The sequence below is a fragment of the Thunnus albacares genome, chromosome 10 (assembly GCF_914725855.1).
Source record: "Thunnus albacares chromosome 10, fThuAlb1.1, whole genome shotgun sequence".
In the NCBI taxonomy this organism is placed as follows: Eukaryota; Metazoa; Chordata; class Actinopteri; order Scombriformes; family Scombridae; genus Thunnus; species Thunnus albacares.
Genome location: NC_058115.1, coordinates 34,749,526 through 34,763,323, shown reverse-complemented (window position 1 = coordinate 34,763,323; position 13,798 = coordinate 34,749,526). Strand labels below are relative to the sequence as shown.

Below are 13,798 nucleotides of genomic sequence, written 5' to 3'. Positions count from 1 at the left end.
ATGCCAACATGTCACATAATATGTTGATTCCTTTACTCCCAGAGGATGAACAGAGGAAACAAAATGAATGGTTTTCCAGCATTGTGAAATACAGCAACACATTTAAAGGGCATGTTGAACAATGGTTGAGTGAACCAGAGGAACTGCTCCACAATGACAGTTGTGTTCAATCTGATCCTGTTGGAATCAATGAAGATGTGTCTTTTCTTCAAATAGCCGATGAACCTCAAGTAATAATGCAGGCTGCATCCATAATCATGACAGATGATATACAAGATGATGTAAAGCCAAGTGACAGTGTGTCAAATGTGGGAAGCAGAGTGTCCAGATCACAAAACTCTGCAACAGGAAGAAAGTCTGCTGCTTCTAGTATTTCTTCTGCACGTCTTAAAGCTGAGGCGGACTTGGCAGCTTTAAAGATAAGACAAAAATTATTAAAGGACAAACACGAACTGGAAGAAGAGGAGGAACGGCTACGTAAAAGGAAGGAGCAGCTTCAACTGGATGAGGAAATTGCTACACACATGGCTAAGCTAAATGTGTTCAGATCTCAGAGCATCCTAAGTGGGAAAACCTCTATAACAAAGCAATCAGATGGGATGAATTCTTATTTGGAAAAAAGACAAGGAAAAACACAAACCCTCAGTGCTAAGGCAAATTCATTTATTCCACAAATGTCACAAAAGGAAATCAAATGTGATCACCTGGATACAGGAGCAAGGCCTGAGGAGAAAAATCCATCTCAGTTCTTTCATTTGAAGCCTATGTCTGTAGGGTGCCATGAACCCCAGCAACATTCAGTGTATCGTGATGCTCAAGCAACTACACAAATGCAATATGGAAATGTGTCATATGCAAATGTGGGTCCAGAAAATGAAGACCAAAACAACATACTTGGCATTATGAGGAAGCAAAATGAAATCACTACACTGTTGATACAGCAGCAATGTCTTTCATCTTTGCCCAAGCGACATATACCAACCTTTGATGGTGATCCATTAAAATATCATGCATTCATGAAGGCTTTTGAGGATGGTGTGGAAAGGAACACTGCGAGCCACAGTGACCGACTCTATTTCCTGGAGCAGTACACTAAGGGTCATCCAAAAGAGCTTGTTAGAAGCTGCCAGCACATTGATCCAGAGAGGGGATATGTTAAGGCTAAGGCTTTACTACAGGAGCAGTTTGGAAATGAGCAGAAGGTTGCATCTGCATACATGGAAAGGGCTCTTTCATGGCCTCCGATCAAAACTGAAGATGTAAAAGCTCTTCAAGATTACAGCTTTTTTCTTAGAGGCTGCTGTAATGCCATGGAAGAGGTGCAATACTTGCATGAGCTAGACATGCCTGCCAATATGCTGGCCATTATAAGGAAACTGCCTTACAAATTTAGGGACAAGTGGAGAACTGTAGCCTGTGAACTGCAAGAAAGGCGCAGCCAGAGAGCTACATTCATTGACATCACTAATTTCATTGAGAGACAAGTGAGAATCTTAACTGACCCAGTGTTTGGAAACATACAGGATGCCCCATCGCTGACAACAAACAAAGGTGTAAGTAAGCACAATCCACAATCTCGTTCTGGAATTAAAGGAACTAGTTTTGCTACCACTGTAGCCCCTGTGGGAAACAAAACTCAACCTGGAACCAAAGGGAAGGAACATGTTCAAACGGAAAGGAAGACATGTCTTTGCTGTGGAGGAGGTCACGCATTGGATTTGTGTCCTCAGTTGGGGAAAAGAGCACATAAAGAGAAGATTGGCTTCTTGAAGGACAATGGTGTCTGTTTTGGCTGTTTGTGTATTGGACACATCAGCAAAGATTGCAGAAAACGGATTTCCTGTGCAAAATGTGGTCTTAAACATCCAACCATACTTCACATTCCTCCAAAGGAAAAGGAATCTTACCTAGCTGAGAGGAAAGCAGAGGTGTCAGTGGACAGCACTCTGGTGGCAAGTGGTCATACTGGGGCTGGTGATCACGATTGTAAACTTCCCATAGTTCCAGTGCAAGTTAAATCCAGAAAGGGGAGCAAGATTGTCACCACCTATGCTTTCTTGGACCAAGGCAGTACAGCAGTATTCTGTACAGAGTCTCTGATGCACAAGCTTGACCTTACAGGGAAGAAGGTACATATTCTTTTACGGACAATGGGCCAAGAGAAAGTTGTGAGCAGTCACATCGTGTCAGGCCTGGAGGTAGCTGGCTTGAATGAGCAGCACTTCTGTGAACTGCCTAAGGCTTACACGCAGATGCGCATGCCTGTTCACAAAGGGAACATTCCAAGACAGAGTGATCTTCAGAGATGGCCTCATTTAAAACATGTCAATTTGCCTGAGATTGAGGCAGGGATTGAGCTGTTGATAGGGACAAATGTTTCTAAGGCCTTGGAACCATTGCAAGTCATACGCAGTGTTAATAATGGACCCTATGCAATAAGGACAATGCTGGGTTGGACTGTGAATGGACCACTGAAAGGAGACAGTGGAGATGCAATGGACTGTGAGCAGCCAGAGTTACAAGTGAACAGAGTGTCAGTTGTGTGTTTGGACGAACTTTGGCAGCAGCAATTTAAGGCAGATTTCCCTGAATGCAGCATGGATGAACAAACTGGCATGTCAAGAGAAGATCAAAAGTTTATGGAACTGGTCACAAACTCAGCAAAGCAAGTGAATGGCCACTATCAGATCAACTTACCTCTGAGGAAAAGGGACGTTAGCATGCCAAATAATAAGAAAATCATTGAGCAGCATGCCTTACACCTGAAGAAGAGGCTTCAGAAGGATTCCTCATTTCATGCTGATTATATGGCCTTCATGAATGACCTTGTTGCCAAAGGTTATGCTGAAAGGGTGCCTGAAGAGGATGTGGAACGTAGTGATGGCAAGGTCTGGTATATTCCGCACCATGGCGTCTACCATCCTACAAAAGGAAAGATCAGAGTTGTCTTTGACTGTGGAGTGAGTTTCCAGGGAACATCACTTAATGCTCAGCTCCTACAGGGACCAGATCTTACAAGTTCACTGATAGGAGTGGTGACCAGATTCAGAGTCTTTGTTGCCAACCGAGTCTCAGAAATTTGCAAGGCCTCACACCCTTCTCAATGGAGGTACGTTGAAACTGCAAGCAATCCAGCCGATGTTGCCTCCAGGGGTGTGAAAGTAGATACATTTCTCAAGAATGCAACATGGGTGTCAGGGCCTCATTTTCTCCTTCAACCTGAGAGTGAGTGGCCTGTCTCTCCTGACGATGCTCTTCAACTTCCATCAGATGACAGCGAGGTTAAGAAAGCTGTTGCAGTGAATGCTGTACAGGTCAGAGAGGAGGTTGATGCAGTGACTCGCATGATCCAATACTTTGACTCTTGGACCCCTCTGAGAAAGTCTGTTGCTTGGATCTTGATATTTAAGACTTGGCTCTTGTCTGTTTGTCAGAAGAGGAGACAATTGAGCATGGCTCTTGCACAGTCTGACTTGGAGACGGACCAACAAAGACGTTCATTGAAGAAAGACAGCAGAGAGGCCTTGAAGAAAGCTGAAACGGGAGATAAAGAAAAGGATTCTGGGAAGAAAGGCCCCTCCACTACTGGGGCATCAGGTCAAGTAAAGAGCTCTTCAAGAGACAGAGATGGAAAAGCTACAAAGGATGAAAAAGGAGTTGTCAGCAGTAGTAGTAACAGCAGACCTCGTAACTCCTGGGTCATGGGAAGAGTCCTACAAACCTTTCCAGACAGGAGAGGTTTTGTGCGTCAGGTGCGCATCAAAACAAAGAGCAGCTGCCTGGACCGACCAATAACCAAAGTCTGTCTACTACAGGAGGCCGAAGCTGGATAAGCAGTGGTTGATGCACATTGTGACACTTTGACCTCCATTTTGACTCTGATTTTGACTGACAGACATAGAGTGATGGTAAAGATCACTCTGATAAGACTATGTGCTAGTAACCTCTGGTCTTACTGACTTATGACTCATGTACAGGATCGGGAGGAAGAAAGAAGATCGAAAATGTAAAGTAAATTTATGGACTTTGATTATTGATCTTTTAATTGCTTCATGCCTCCTATTAACATCTGCAATGTGAGTAATTATTATGTAATAACCTAATAATTAGGGGCTGGCGTGTAGGAGCCATGAATGGATTAATTGAATGAATTGCAAAGTAGTAATTCTTTTGTTTTATATTTTGGGTTATTTTGGTTTGTTTATTATTGCACGATCACAGGGATTGATAATCAGGTCACATGGATATGGGCGGTGGTATCCTATAGTTAATTTAAGCACCTGTTCACCTGCATGCCAGCTGGTAAGAGACAGAGGGTGAGTGGGTCGTCGTATTTTTTGTTGACCGCTGTTTTACACCTGAACGCAGTTTTACACCTGATCGCTGTGATTATTTTGAGTATCTTATATTTTGTGAAAGTTATAATAAGTTGATCACTTTCATTAATAAAGGTTATTAAACCTACAGTTTTGATCTCAGCGAATCTTTTTGGTAGCGTGTCGGACAAACGGCAAACAAGGCCCTACCTCAGCCTCTCAGCGACTTTTACGTTGTTGCCAGTAGTCGCTACAGTATAAAAGTGAAACAGTGAGACAGAAATATGAATCAATAATGAAATAAATGCAGCGATGAGATGAACAGCTGAGTTGTGTTTTACTGACCTCTGCTGGTCAAAAACACAACTGCATTCACATCCTGATCACATTTAATCAAACTGATTGATTATCAAGCTACAAGGGGCTTCAGATGTTGTATTTTTCACCTGTTTGATCACATTTGAGTTTGTGTACAGAAGTGTGGAGCAACACTAATATAAAAGCATTCAAAGAACAAACCAACAGACTGTTTATGAACTTTATGAAGTGAAGAGAAATAAAACTGAATTATAAACTGTTAGTTCAAACTGAACATTTACAGCAGTATGAGTGTGAATCACAGCAGGAGAGTGTTTCAGTGAACGGAGTCATTTCACATGTTCTTCAACTATTATTCACTTGAAGAAAATGTCCAGAGACCAAATGTTTGGATCAAATGAACTAAATGAGAGAAGTTGATGTTTATTCTTCTGCTTTTGTGTTTGGATGAGTCTTAAATGATCACGTATGTGATTATTGTCAGAAGACAGCAGCTAATCTGAGATGTGTAACTGAAGTGATGATCTTACAGGTTTCTGTCACTATTATACATCAAACTATCTCCACTAAAGGCCCACTTACTGTGCTGCTTCAGGATCTTTCAGCTGGAGCTTGTTTACTGTCAGTTTTCTGTTTTATTAACAGACTTCTGTCTGTTCTGTTCTTTTCTTTCTTTCTTCTACTGAACTGTTAAAGTATCTCCAGGAGACAGTGTTGCTAAAACAGCCTGTGTTCTCATCTGTAGGAAGAAAGTTTCCACCAGTCAATCATTATTATTTTATTCTTTCTGTTTTATTTTATTTGTATTTTATCAACAACTTTATTGAAATAAGTAAACAACAAGTTTACAGTTTTTACAACCTGAGTCGACAATCACAAACCCGCCAGGTGGACTAAAGGCTGTCATATAAATACATAAATAAATATCTTTGGTTCTATGTTTTAATATGTGATGAAGAGTAGCAGGAGATGTGAAGAAGGTCTCTTATATTAAGATGCAGGAGTTCAGGACTGAACAGTGACTGAACCAACCAGGAGAGGAGCTGCAGGTGAGGAGAATGAGGAGGTGAAACAGGAGAACAGGAGAGAAGCTGATTGGCTGGAGAACACTGGGAGCAGGGCTGATGAAGATGATGAGGAAACTCAAGGACTCACCAGGACCCTGCAGGACCCTCCAGGACTCTCCATGACTCTCCATGACTCTCCATGACCCCTTATTATCAGGCTGCTCTAACAAGTCTCTAAAGACTCTCCAGCTGGTCCAGAACGCAGCTGCACGTGTACTGACTAAAACTAGAAAAAGAGACCACATTTCTCCCATTTTAGCTTTGCTGCATTGGCTTCCTGTAAAATCTAGAATAGAATTTAAAATCCTTCTCCTAACTTACAAAGCTCTTAATGGTCAGACACCATCATATCTTGAAGAGCTCATAGTACCGTATTACCCCACTAGAACACTGCGCTCCCAGTATGCAGCTTACTGGTGGTTCCTACAGTCTTTAAAAGTAGAATGGGAGGCAGAGCCTTCAGCTATCAGGCTCCTCTCCTGTGGAACCATCTTCCAGATTCAGTCCGGGGTGCAGACACCCTCTCTATGTTTAAGAGTAGGCTTAAAACTTTTCTTTTTGATAAAGCTTATAGTTAGGGCCGACCAGGCTCGCCTTGGATCAGCCCTTAGTTATGCTGCTATAGGCCTAGACTGCTGGGGGACTTCCCATGATGCACTGAGCTCCTCTCTCCTCCTCCTCCTCTCCATCTGTATGCATTCATGTAACATCAATGCATGTCACTAACTTTGCTTCTCTGAGTTTTTTGTGCTTTCTCATCTCGCATGAAACCCTGGGTTCTGGGCCAAGCCTTTGCGGTCCTTCGCAGTCCTGTTGGCATCCTTCCCTGGCTGCTGCTACTGCTGTTGCTGCTGTTATTGTTATGATTGTTGTTATTCTGTCCCCCCTCCCTCTCTCTCCCCCCTCTGTCTTTCTCTCTCTCAACCCAACCGGTCAAAGCAGATGGCGCCCACCAAGAGCCGGGTTCTGCTTGAGGTTTCTACCCGTTAAAGGGGAGTTTTTCCTTACTGCTGTCGCCAAGTGCTGCTCATGGGGGAATTGTTGGGTCTCTGTGAATGAAAGAGTACAGTCTTGACCTTCTCTACGTGAAAAGTGCCCTGAGGTGACTTTTGTTGTGATTTGGTGATACATAAATAAAAACTGATTGATTGATTGATTGATTGATTGAAACCAACTTCACCGTATGAAGACAAGCAGCTCTGTTCTCTGTCACAAACTGTTTCATCCAGTAAAACTGAAACAAGTTTCTTTAAAGTTCATGTGTCTGCATTGATATTAATGCTGCTAATATCCATATCAATCCAGACAGAAATGATCAGAACAATGTTCTTCCAGACACTATGTGTAGGATGTGAAAGTTAGTTGAGTTTGGCTCCATCTGGTGGGACGATGAAGAACGACTGTGTGTCAGACAGGATGTTTGTCAGCCTCTAGATGTTGGAAATATTGTTGAAATACCTTCACAGTGTTTGTCTGTCTCTCTTTGTATTTTAATATCAGGATGTTTGTCTGTCTGTTCAATTCATTTGATTTCCATGAAAGCTGCAATCAGCTGCTGTTGTTCTACTATCAGTCCACTAGATGGCCTCTTGATGCACATGTGGAGGAATTTACAGCTGTGTTTCATGTCAATTACAAGTCAGTTTAACTCTGAGTGGCAGCAGGTGACTAATAATTTATATAGAACAGAACAGACTGAAGATGCTGGAAAATGATTCTTTGTACAAATATATTCCAAATCTTTACATTTAATTCTTTTTAAGTAAAAACAGTTTTCAGTGTTTTCTGCTGTTTTTTCTTCTTTTAAGGATGGAAAACATTTATCAGTCTGGAGGTCTGAGACTGACCCATGGAGAACCTTCCTGATGCCAACATGCATCAATGAATGTTAAAAATAAAGAGTCCTGATGTGAAACAGAGCTGAGGATAATTAGACCTGATCCAGACTGTGTTGGACCTGAACAGACCCAAACAGAGAGAGAACATCCACCCTGACAGCAGCACGATGCTCCATTAATTCACTGAGCAATGTTTGAGATCTTTGTCAGTAAATATCACAGAGCAGAACAAGCTGCACACTCAGATGTCTGTGATCCGCTCAACACATTTCTCAACAGATCTTACTCTTCTTTTACACATTTTAAACTGAATATATTGTGACTGTCTCTCTCAGGAGCAAACACCTGTCCATGCATCCAACTGGATTCTTCTTTTGGATTGTTTCCATGGTTACGTGTTCATTTTGCTCCATTGTTTGTTTGTAATACATTATTTTGGTGTATATATTCAGGGCTGTAGCCAGGATTTTAGAAATACCCAGAATACAACAACATAAATAATATGTATCATTATTTAGGTTTTATTCATGTAATTATCCAATTATATACTATATTTTATACATTTTATTAAACATGAAGGACTAAATGTTTCTAAATGTCCTCCACACTGCCAGGAATTAATCATGGTGGAGAAATACAAAATCCATTTATAAGATATTTAAATAGTAAATTAATAGAATTAAATAGAAACATAGTAGATAGTAAAAAGTATTTGCAGATAGACTTTATTAACATCTTGGATCATAAAGTTGACGATGAGGATTTGTGTTTATCTATAGAAAAAATAGAGGAAATACAAAAGTGACTTGCAATTATACAAAATAATACAAAATAACAATAACGGCTATGATGATAATAATAATACCAAAGTGGAATCAATTTATAGTGAATATTTAAATGAATATTTACACAGAAACTGAAACCAAAAACATAAAACCTCCTTTCAATACAAACTATTTTCAACAAATCCAGATGAATTAACCAAAGGAATAAACAGTGACACCTGCTGGCTTTAATCACACATGACAGCTGAGTGCTGATGATGCACAACTTATTTAGAAACAGTCAATGAACAACAGCTGTCAGACTGAATGTGAGCTAAACACATTAAACTGACACTTTAAACAGTCCTGAAACTGTCAAATACCTTCAATCTACTATATGAAATTAGATATGAATTAACATGCACACACACAAAAATAAATGGAGAAAACTAACATCAGCTACTGATCATCATGAACTTTATTCTCTGCACAGGAACTAAATAAACACTCCAGAGAAAAACTAAATACTTCCTGTATGTCAGAAACACACAACAGCTCCTTTGACTTCTCATCTCTAATGCTGTGTTCACATCATATGGGATGGATGGTAGAGGCGGGAAAGATTCCCATGTTTACAACTCGCCAGCGTTCATGTCACACAACAAATCAAGACGGCTGCATGATTACAAAGTTGGTGGAATGAGGCTCAAAAATACTGTTATTGACAATAATCCAGCATATCCAGTAAATATCAGAGCTTTCAGCTTTTCCACTTCATAATTACCACTTGAATGTTGACCTGAATTCTATTTACAAGTCAGAATCTCATAATTAGCATCATTCCAATATGATATGAACGCAGCATAAAAGCAGCCACACTCCAGCTGCTGAGCCTCAGCCTTCACCATTAGAGGTGTTCATTTAACCAGCCAATAGGAGGCTTGTTGTTCTGACCATCATTTGTCATGTGATCTCTAAATAAGTGAAGGAATCAGGTAACACAGTTACCATGAAACTACTAGAAGAACTACAACTAAACATTGTGAAGATCCCATTCCCATTATCCCATTACAGTTCAAGCCTTTCTAATACACTAACAACAGAAAACAACAACAACTGGACTCAGTTTATCATTTGATTCATTTTACAAACAAACTGTCAATCATGTGGAAACCATGTTTACATTTACAAGCAGTGAGAGATCATGTTGGTACTAAATACCATCAGCTGTGTGTGATCCTGTACAGACTGAACTATCTGGTCAGCAGTGAGAAAGTTTCTCTAACAGGAGGAGACTCTTCCTCCTCCAGACCACACAGAGACACTGAGGAACCAGAACCAAACCCAAACCCAGCACACAGAGGCTGAGTGAATGTGGTGTTGAAGGTGTGGAGGTGGATCAGTGTGTCAGAGGAGACTCTGTAGAAGGACAGAGTGCCAGCAGGACAGTCCACATACACTGCTACTCTGTTAGAGACAGAGGAGGAGGAGGAGGAGGAGGAGGAGGAGGAGGAGATGGATGTTTGTCTCTTATTGTGATAGACATAGTAACGACCATCATCAGTGCAGTCCAGACTCCAGGACTGATCATTCCCTCCAAACAAACAGTCTTTACTGTGTCCTTTCCTTCTGATTCCTCTGTAAGTCACTGATATAAAAACTGTTCCTCTCCACTCGACCTCCCAGTAACAGCGACCAGTCAGATCATTTCTACACAGCAGCTGAGGCCAGAAATCAAATCTGTCTGGATGATCAGGATATGACTGAACCTCCTTCACACATGTCACCTTCCTGTTGTTGTCAGACAGTTTGAGGTTTCTGTGTGCTGTGTTTGGATCCAGTGTGAGTTGACAGAAATCTGATGGAGAGAACGAGACACAATACAGCTGCAGTTATTGATCTATCATCTGTTTGATGATGACATCATCTTCATCCTCAGTAGGATGTGAATGAGTGATGTCACAGTTTGAAGTTTGCTTTGTTTTGATGAATGAAATGAAAAACACACTTACACTTCCTCAGACCTGGTGTCAAGTATCGGACTCCAGCAGGCTGCAGCCTGAAAGGAGGAGGGGGGTCAGAGCAGCACGTTCTCTTTCAGCATGCAAACATGGACATGATATTACTGCTGCTCCATTATGGCAAAAACCATAATCACAATTATTTAACACGATTACTCGTTGACTTTGGAAACATCGTGCATCTATTTAAAAAAAACAACTTGTCTTTTTAACCGTGGATTTCCTTGAACAATAACAGATGCAGACCAGGGTTAGACGCTAGACTTTTCTGACGGCCAACATGTCCGTTAATATTCCAGAATTCCGGCCATATAGAACAACTAGCGGACATATGTTTAAATAGCCATATAATATCCTACATTTAAACAGCAATAAAGCACAAAAACACTAACTATGATCCAACAAATGTATTTTAGTCAGCAGAATGAACTCTTCACACACTTTGTGAACTGAACATAAAAGCAACAATAATAAAATAAAACTAATATCCTTGCTGTTGGTAATTGAATGCAGCCATGCGGGCAGCCTGCAGCTGCAGCTCCACCACCTCCACCTGCCGCCGTCTCCCTGAGCCGCCTCTCACCGGGGCCCTACGGGGAAAATTAAACCTCCTACTGATCAATTACATGTTATTGAACCGTGGAGCTCCGGGCTGATCCGTTTGTTTCACTGTGTCAGTGCTGGATGTAACGTTACCTGAGAGAAAACCGTCAGACTTTTCAGAGTCATAACAGAGTCTTAACAGCGGAGGCAAAACCAAACTTTTAATAATATAAGTTTATATTTAGGTTGTCTTGGCAACATATCTCATAGGTCTCACAATATTATGACATTTGACTGTTAAATTCAGACACATTCATGCTGTGAGGAAGACTCCGCTCTGTCTGTCTCACTGCGCTGGATTTATAACACCAGACAAAACCAGAGCATCATTGTGAAGCAGAATGTGGCAGAATAATCGATTTATCTCGATTATCTTGTTTTCATAATCGTTGGAAGACAAAATAAAACTTGATTAATCGAGCAGCCCTACGACATCACTGATCCTGATCACACTGAGGTGCTTTGCTGTTGCTAGGCAACACACCTGTCAACCACCTGAGTGCAGGTGAGCTACACATGAACAGCAGCTACATTCAGCCAATCAGAAACAGGCGTCTCAAAGTCAAATCATGTTGACAATGACACTTTTTCTGGTAACGCTTTAGATTACAGCCTGAAACGTACAGTGTAATTACTCCGTAGTTATGGTGTAATCTTTTCTACTAACGGTGTACAGAGAGAGAGAGAGAGAGAGAGAGAGAGAGAGAGAGAGAGAGAGACATCAACCACTCAGGTCTTTACACCAGGACCACCTCAGCTTCAGGACACATGCACTCAGAAAATTAGACCAAACCAAATTATGATGAAAGAAAAATAAAAACACAGAGATTACTGGACAGAGCTAACAAAATCCCAGAACAAAATGGAAACATACGTAACCCTGAACAGAGAGACACTGTGACATCCTACCTGACCACAGCGTCTGATAGAAAACTGAGAAGAACACTGACTAAGCACAGACTGACTGAACACAACCTGGCAGTGGAAGAAGACACAGACAGACCTGCTGCCCAGAGAGGAGACGTTGTGTTCTTACTGTGACCAGAGAGCTGCACTTCTTAACTCACTGCAACCAACATCAAAGTATTACAGACCAATATTTTACAGAAATAATACAAATATTCCCAGAGTTCCTCTATGGAAGTGAGTGGGAGAGACTTCCAGTCCTGCTGGGAGAGAGGGAGGACTGCTGTAGACTGGCAGCAAGATCTGTAGCAGCTGCCATGAGCTCCACAGCTCTGTTAGACCCACATGGATAATAATTCATGTTTATTCATTAATAATTCATTTATTGTATGTTTATATCTTATGTTACTCTTACCTACCTTCCATAGCCCCTATTGTTCTCCATGCTCTCTTGTATTGTTATTGTTTATTTATTTATGTGTTTGCTATGATTGTATAGTTTGTGTAAATATGCTTCAGCAACGTTCAGCAGCGTTTTTATATGTAAAAAACTGGAGGGGCACCAACTACTTCAATAGACAGGCTACATACCAGGAAAACTACAGTACTTGACCTTGATACTGATGTGTTTTTAACATGTTCTGGATCCACAAAACACTTTTAACAACAAAGTGGCTTCTAGCAGGTCTGCACACATATACAGAGGAAGAGAGAGAGAGAGAGTGTTTGTCCCTGCAGGAAGTAGAGCTCGTGGAAGTGAAGGAGCTGCTGCTCTCCAACCAGACATCCACTGAGTCCACACAGCAGCTCAAAGACCAATACAGCCAGATGAGGAATGAGTTGAAGACCTCCCTGCAGGAGCTGAGAGGAGAGGTCCAGGAGCTGCAGCAGGACAGACAGGCTACAGGGAGAAAACTCACTGCTATGAGAGAGGAACTGCTCCTGAGAGAGCAAACCATCCTCAGCCTGAAGGAGCAGCTGCAGAGTCTCAGAGCAAACCAACGAGAACCCTCCACCACCACCAACAGCTCCCCTCACTCTGAACCACAGCCCTCTACCTCCACCTCCACCCCGACTGACACCAGGTCATCACAACGACCTGCAGTAACACCCACCCCCACCCTCTCTACCACAGACTCACAAAGGGAGGCCACTACCAGCAGGCCTAGCAAAACATCTGGAGAGGTAAAGATAACCAGTGATGCTGACATTGTGGTCCTAATAGACTCAAATGGGAAACGTGTTAAAGAGGACCAGCTTTTTCCTGCTCACAAAGTTAATAAATTCTGCTGCTCCAGGACTGATAACGCCCTCCAGCTGCTCACTGAGTCCACCTTGGGTCAACCTAGCCACATTATCATCCACACAGGTAGTAATGACCTGAGACTACAGCAGGGGAGGGTAGCAGAGTCTATGAAGAGAGTAGCACAGAGAGCTACACAGACCTTCCCCTCTTCCAAGATCATTATCTCCACCATCCTCCCATGAAGAGACTTCCATCCTGACACCATCCAGAGGATAAACGCTGATATCTCCCGTGGACAGTGCTGGAATGTAACGGAGTACAAATACTTCGTTTATGTACTTAAGTACATTTTTCACGTATCTGTACTTTACTTAAGTAAAAAATATAGAGCATACTTTTGACTTTTACTCCATTACATTTTGCAGCTATTATCTGTACTTTCTACTCCAGTACATTTCTAAAATGCACCTCGTTACATTTTATGATTGATCAGTCATCAAAATGCCTCAGAGCTTTAAACCAATCAGGTGCTGCTATCCCGGCCTCCAATGACAGCAGAGCGCGCATTTGGAAGCAGCAGTTGTGATTTGAACATTCAATATGGACCCAGAGACTGAGCCCACTGAGTCCAGCCACCCTTGGCCCTATTTGAAGGAAATGTTTAAATATATAAGCTCCAGGAATCAACTGTCTGCCTCAAAGAAAACAACTACTGGCTT

The 13,798-nt window shown here is 41.7% G+C and overlaps 1 protein-coding gene across 1 annotated transcript in view; it reads right to left on the bottom strand.

Moving 5' to 3' along the window:
- Positions 1 to 9,210: 9,210 nt before the first annotated feature.
- Positions 9,211 to 13,798, bottom strand: part of LOC122990128 (NLR family CARD domain-containing protein 3-like) — a 96,502-nt gene continuing 91,914 nt past the window's right edge. Inside the window, exons 10-12 of the mRNA XM_044363248.1 lie at positions 10,316 to 10,362; positions 9,564 to 10,161; positions 9,211 to 9,277 (exon numbers count right to left, since the gene is read on the bottom strand). Coding sequence (XP_044219183.1) covers positions 9,211 to 9,277; positions 9,564 to 10,161; positions 10,316 to 10,362 — 712 coding nt within the window. The remainder of the gene's footprint in view (positions 9,278 to 9,563; positions 10,162 to 10,315; positions 10,363 to 13,798) is intronic.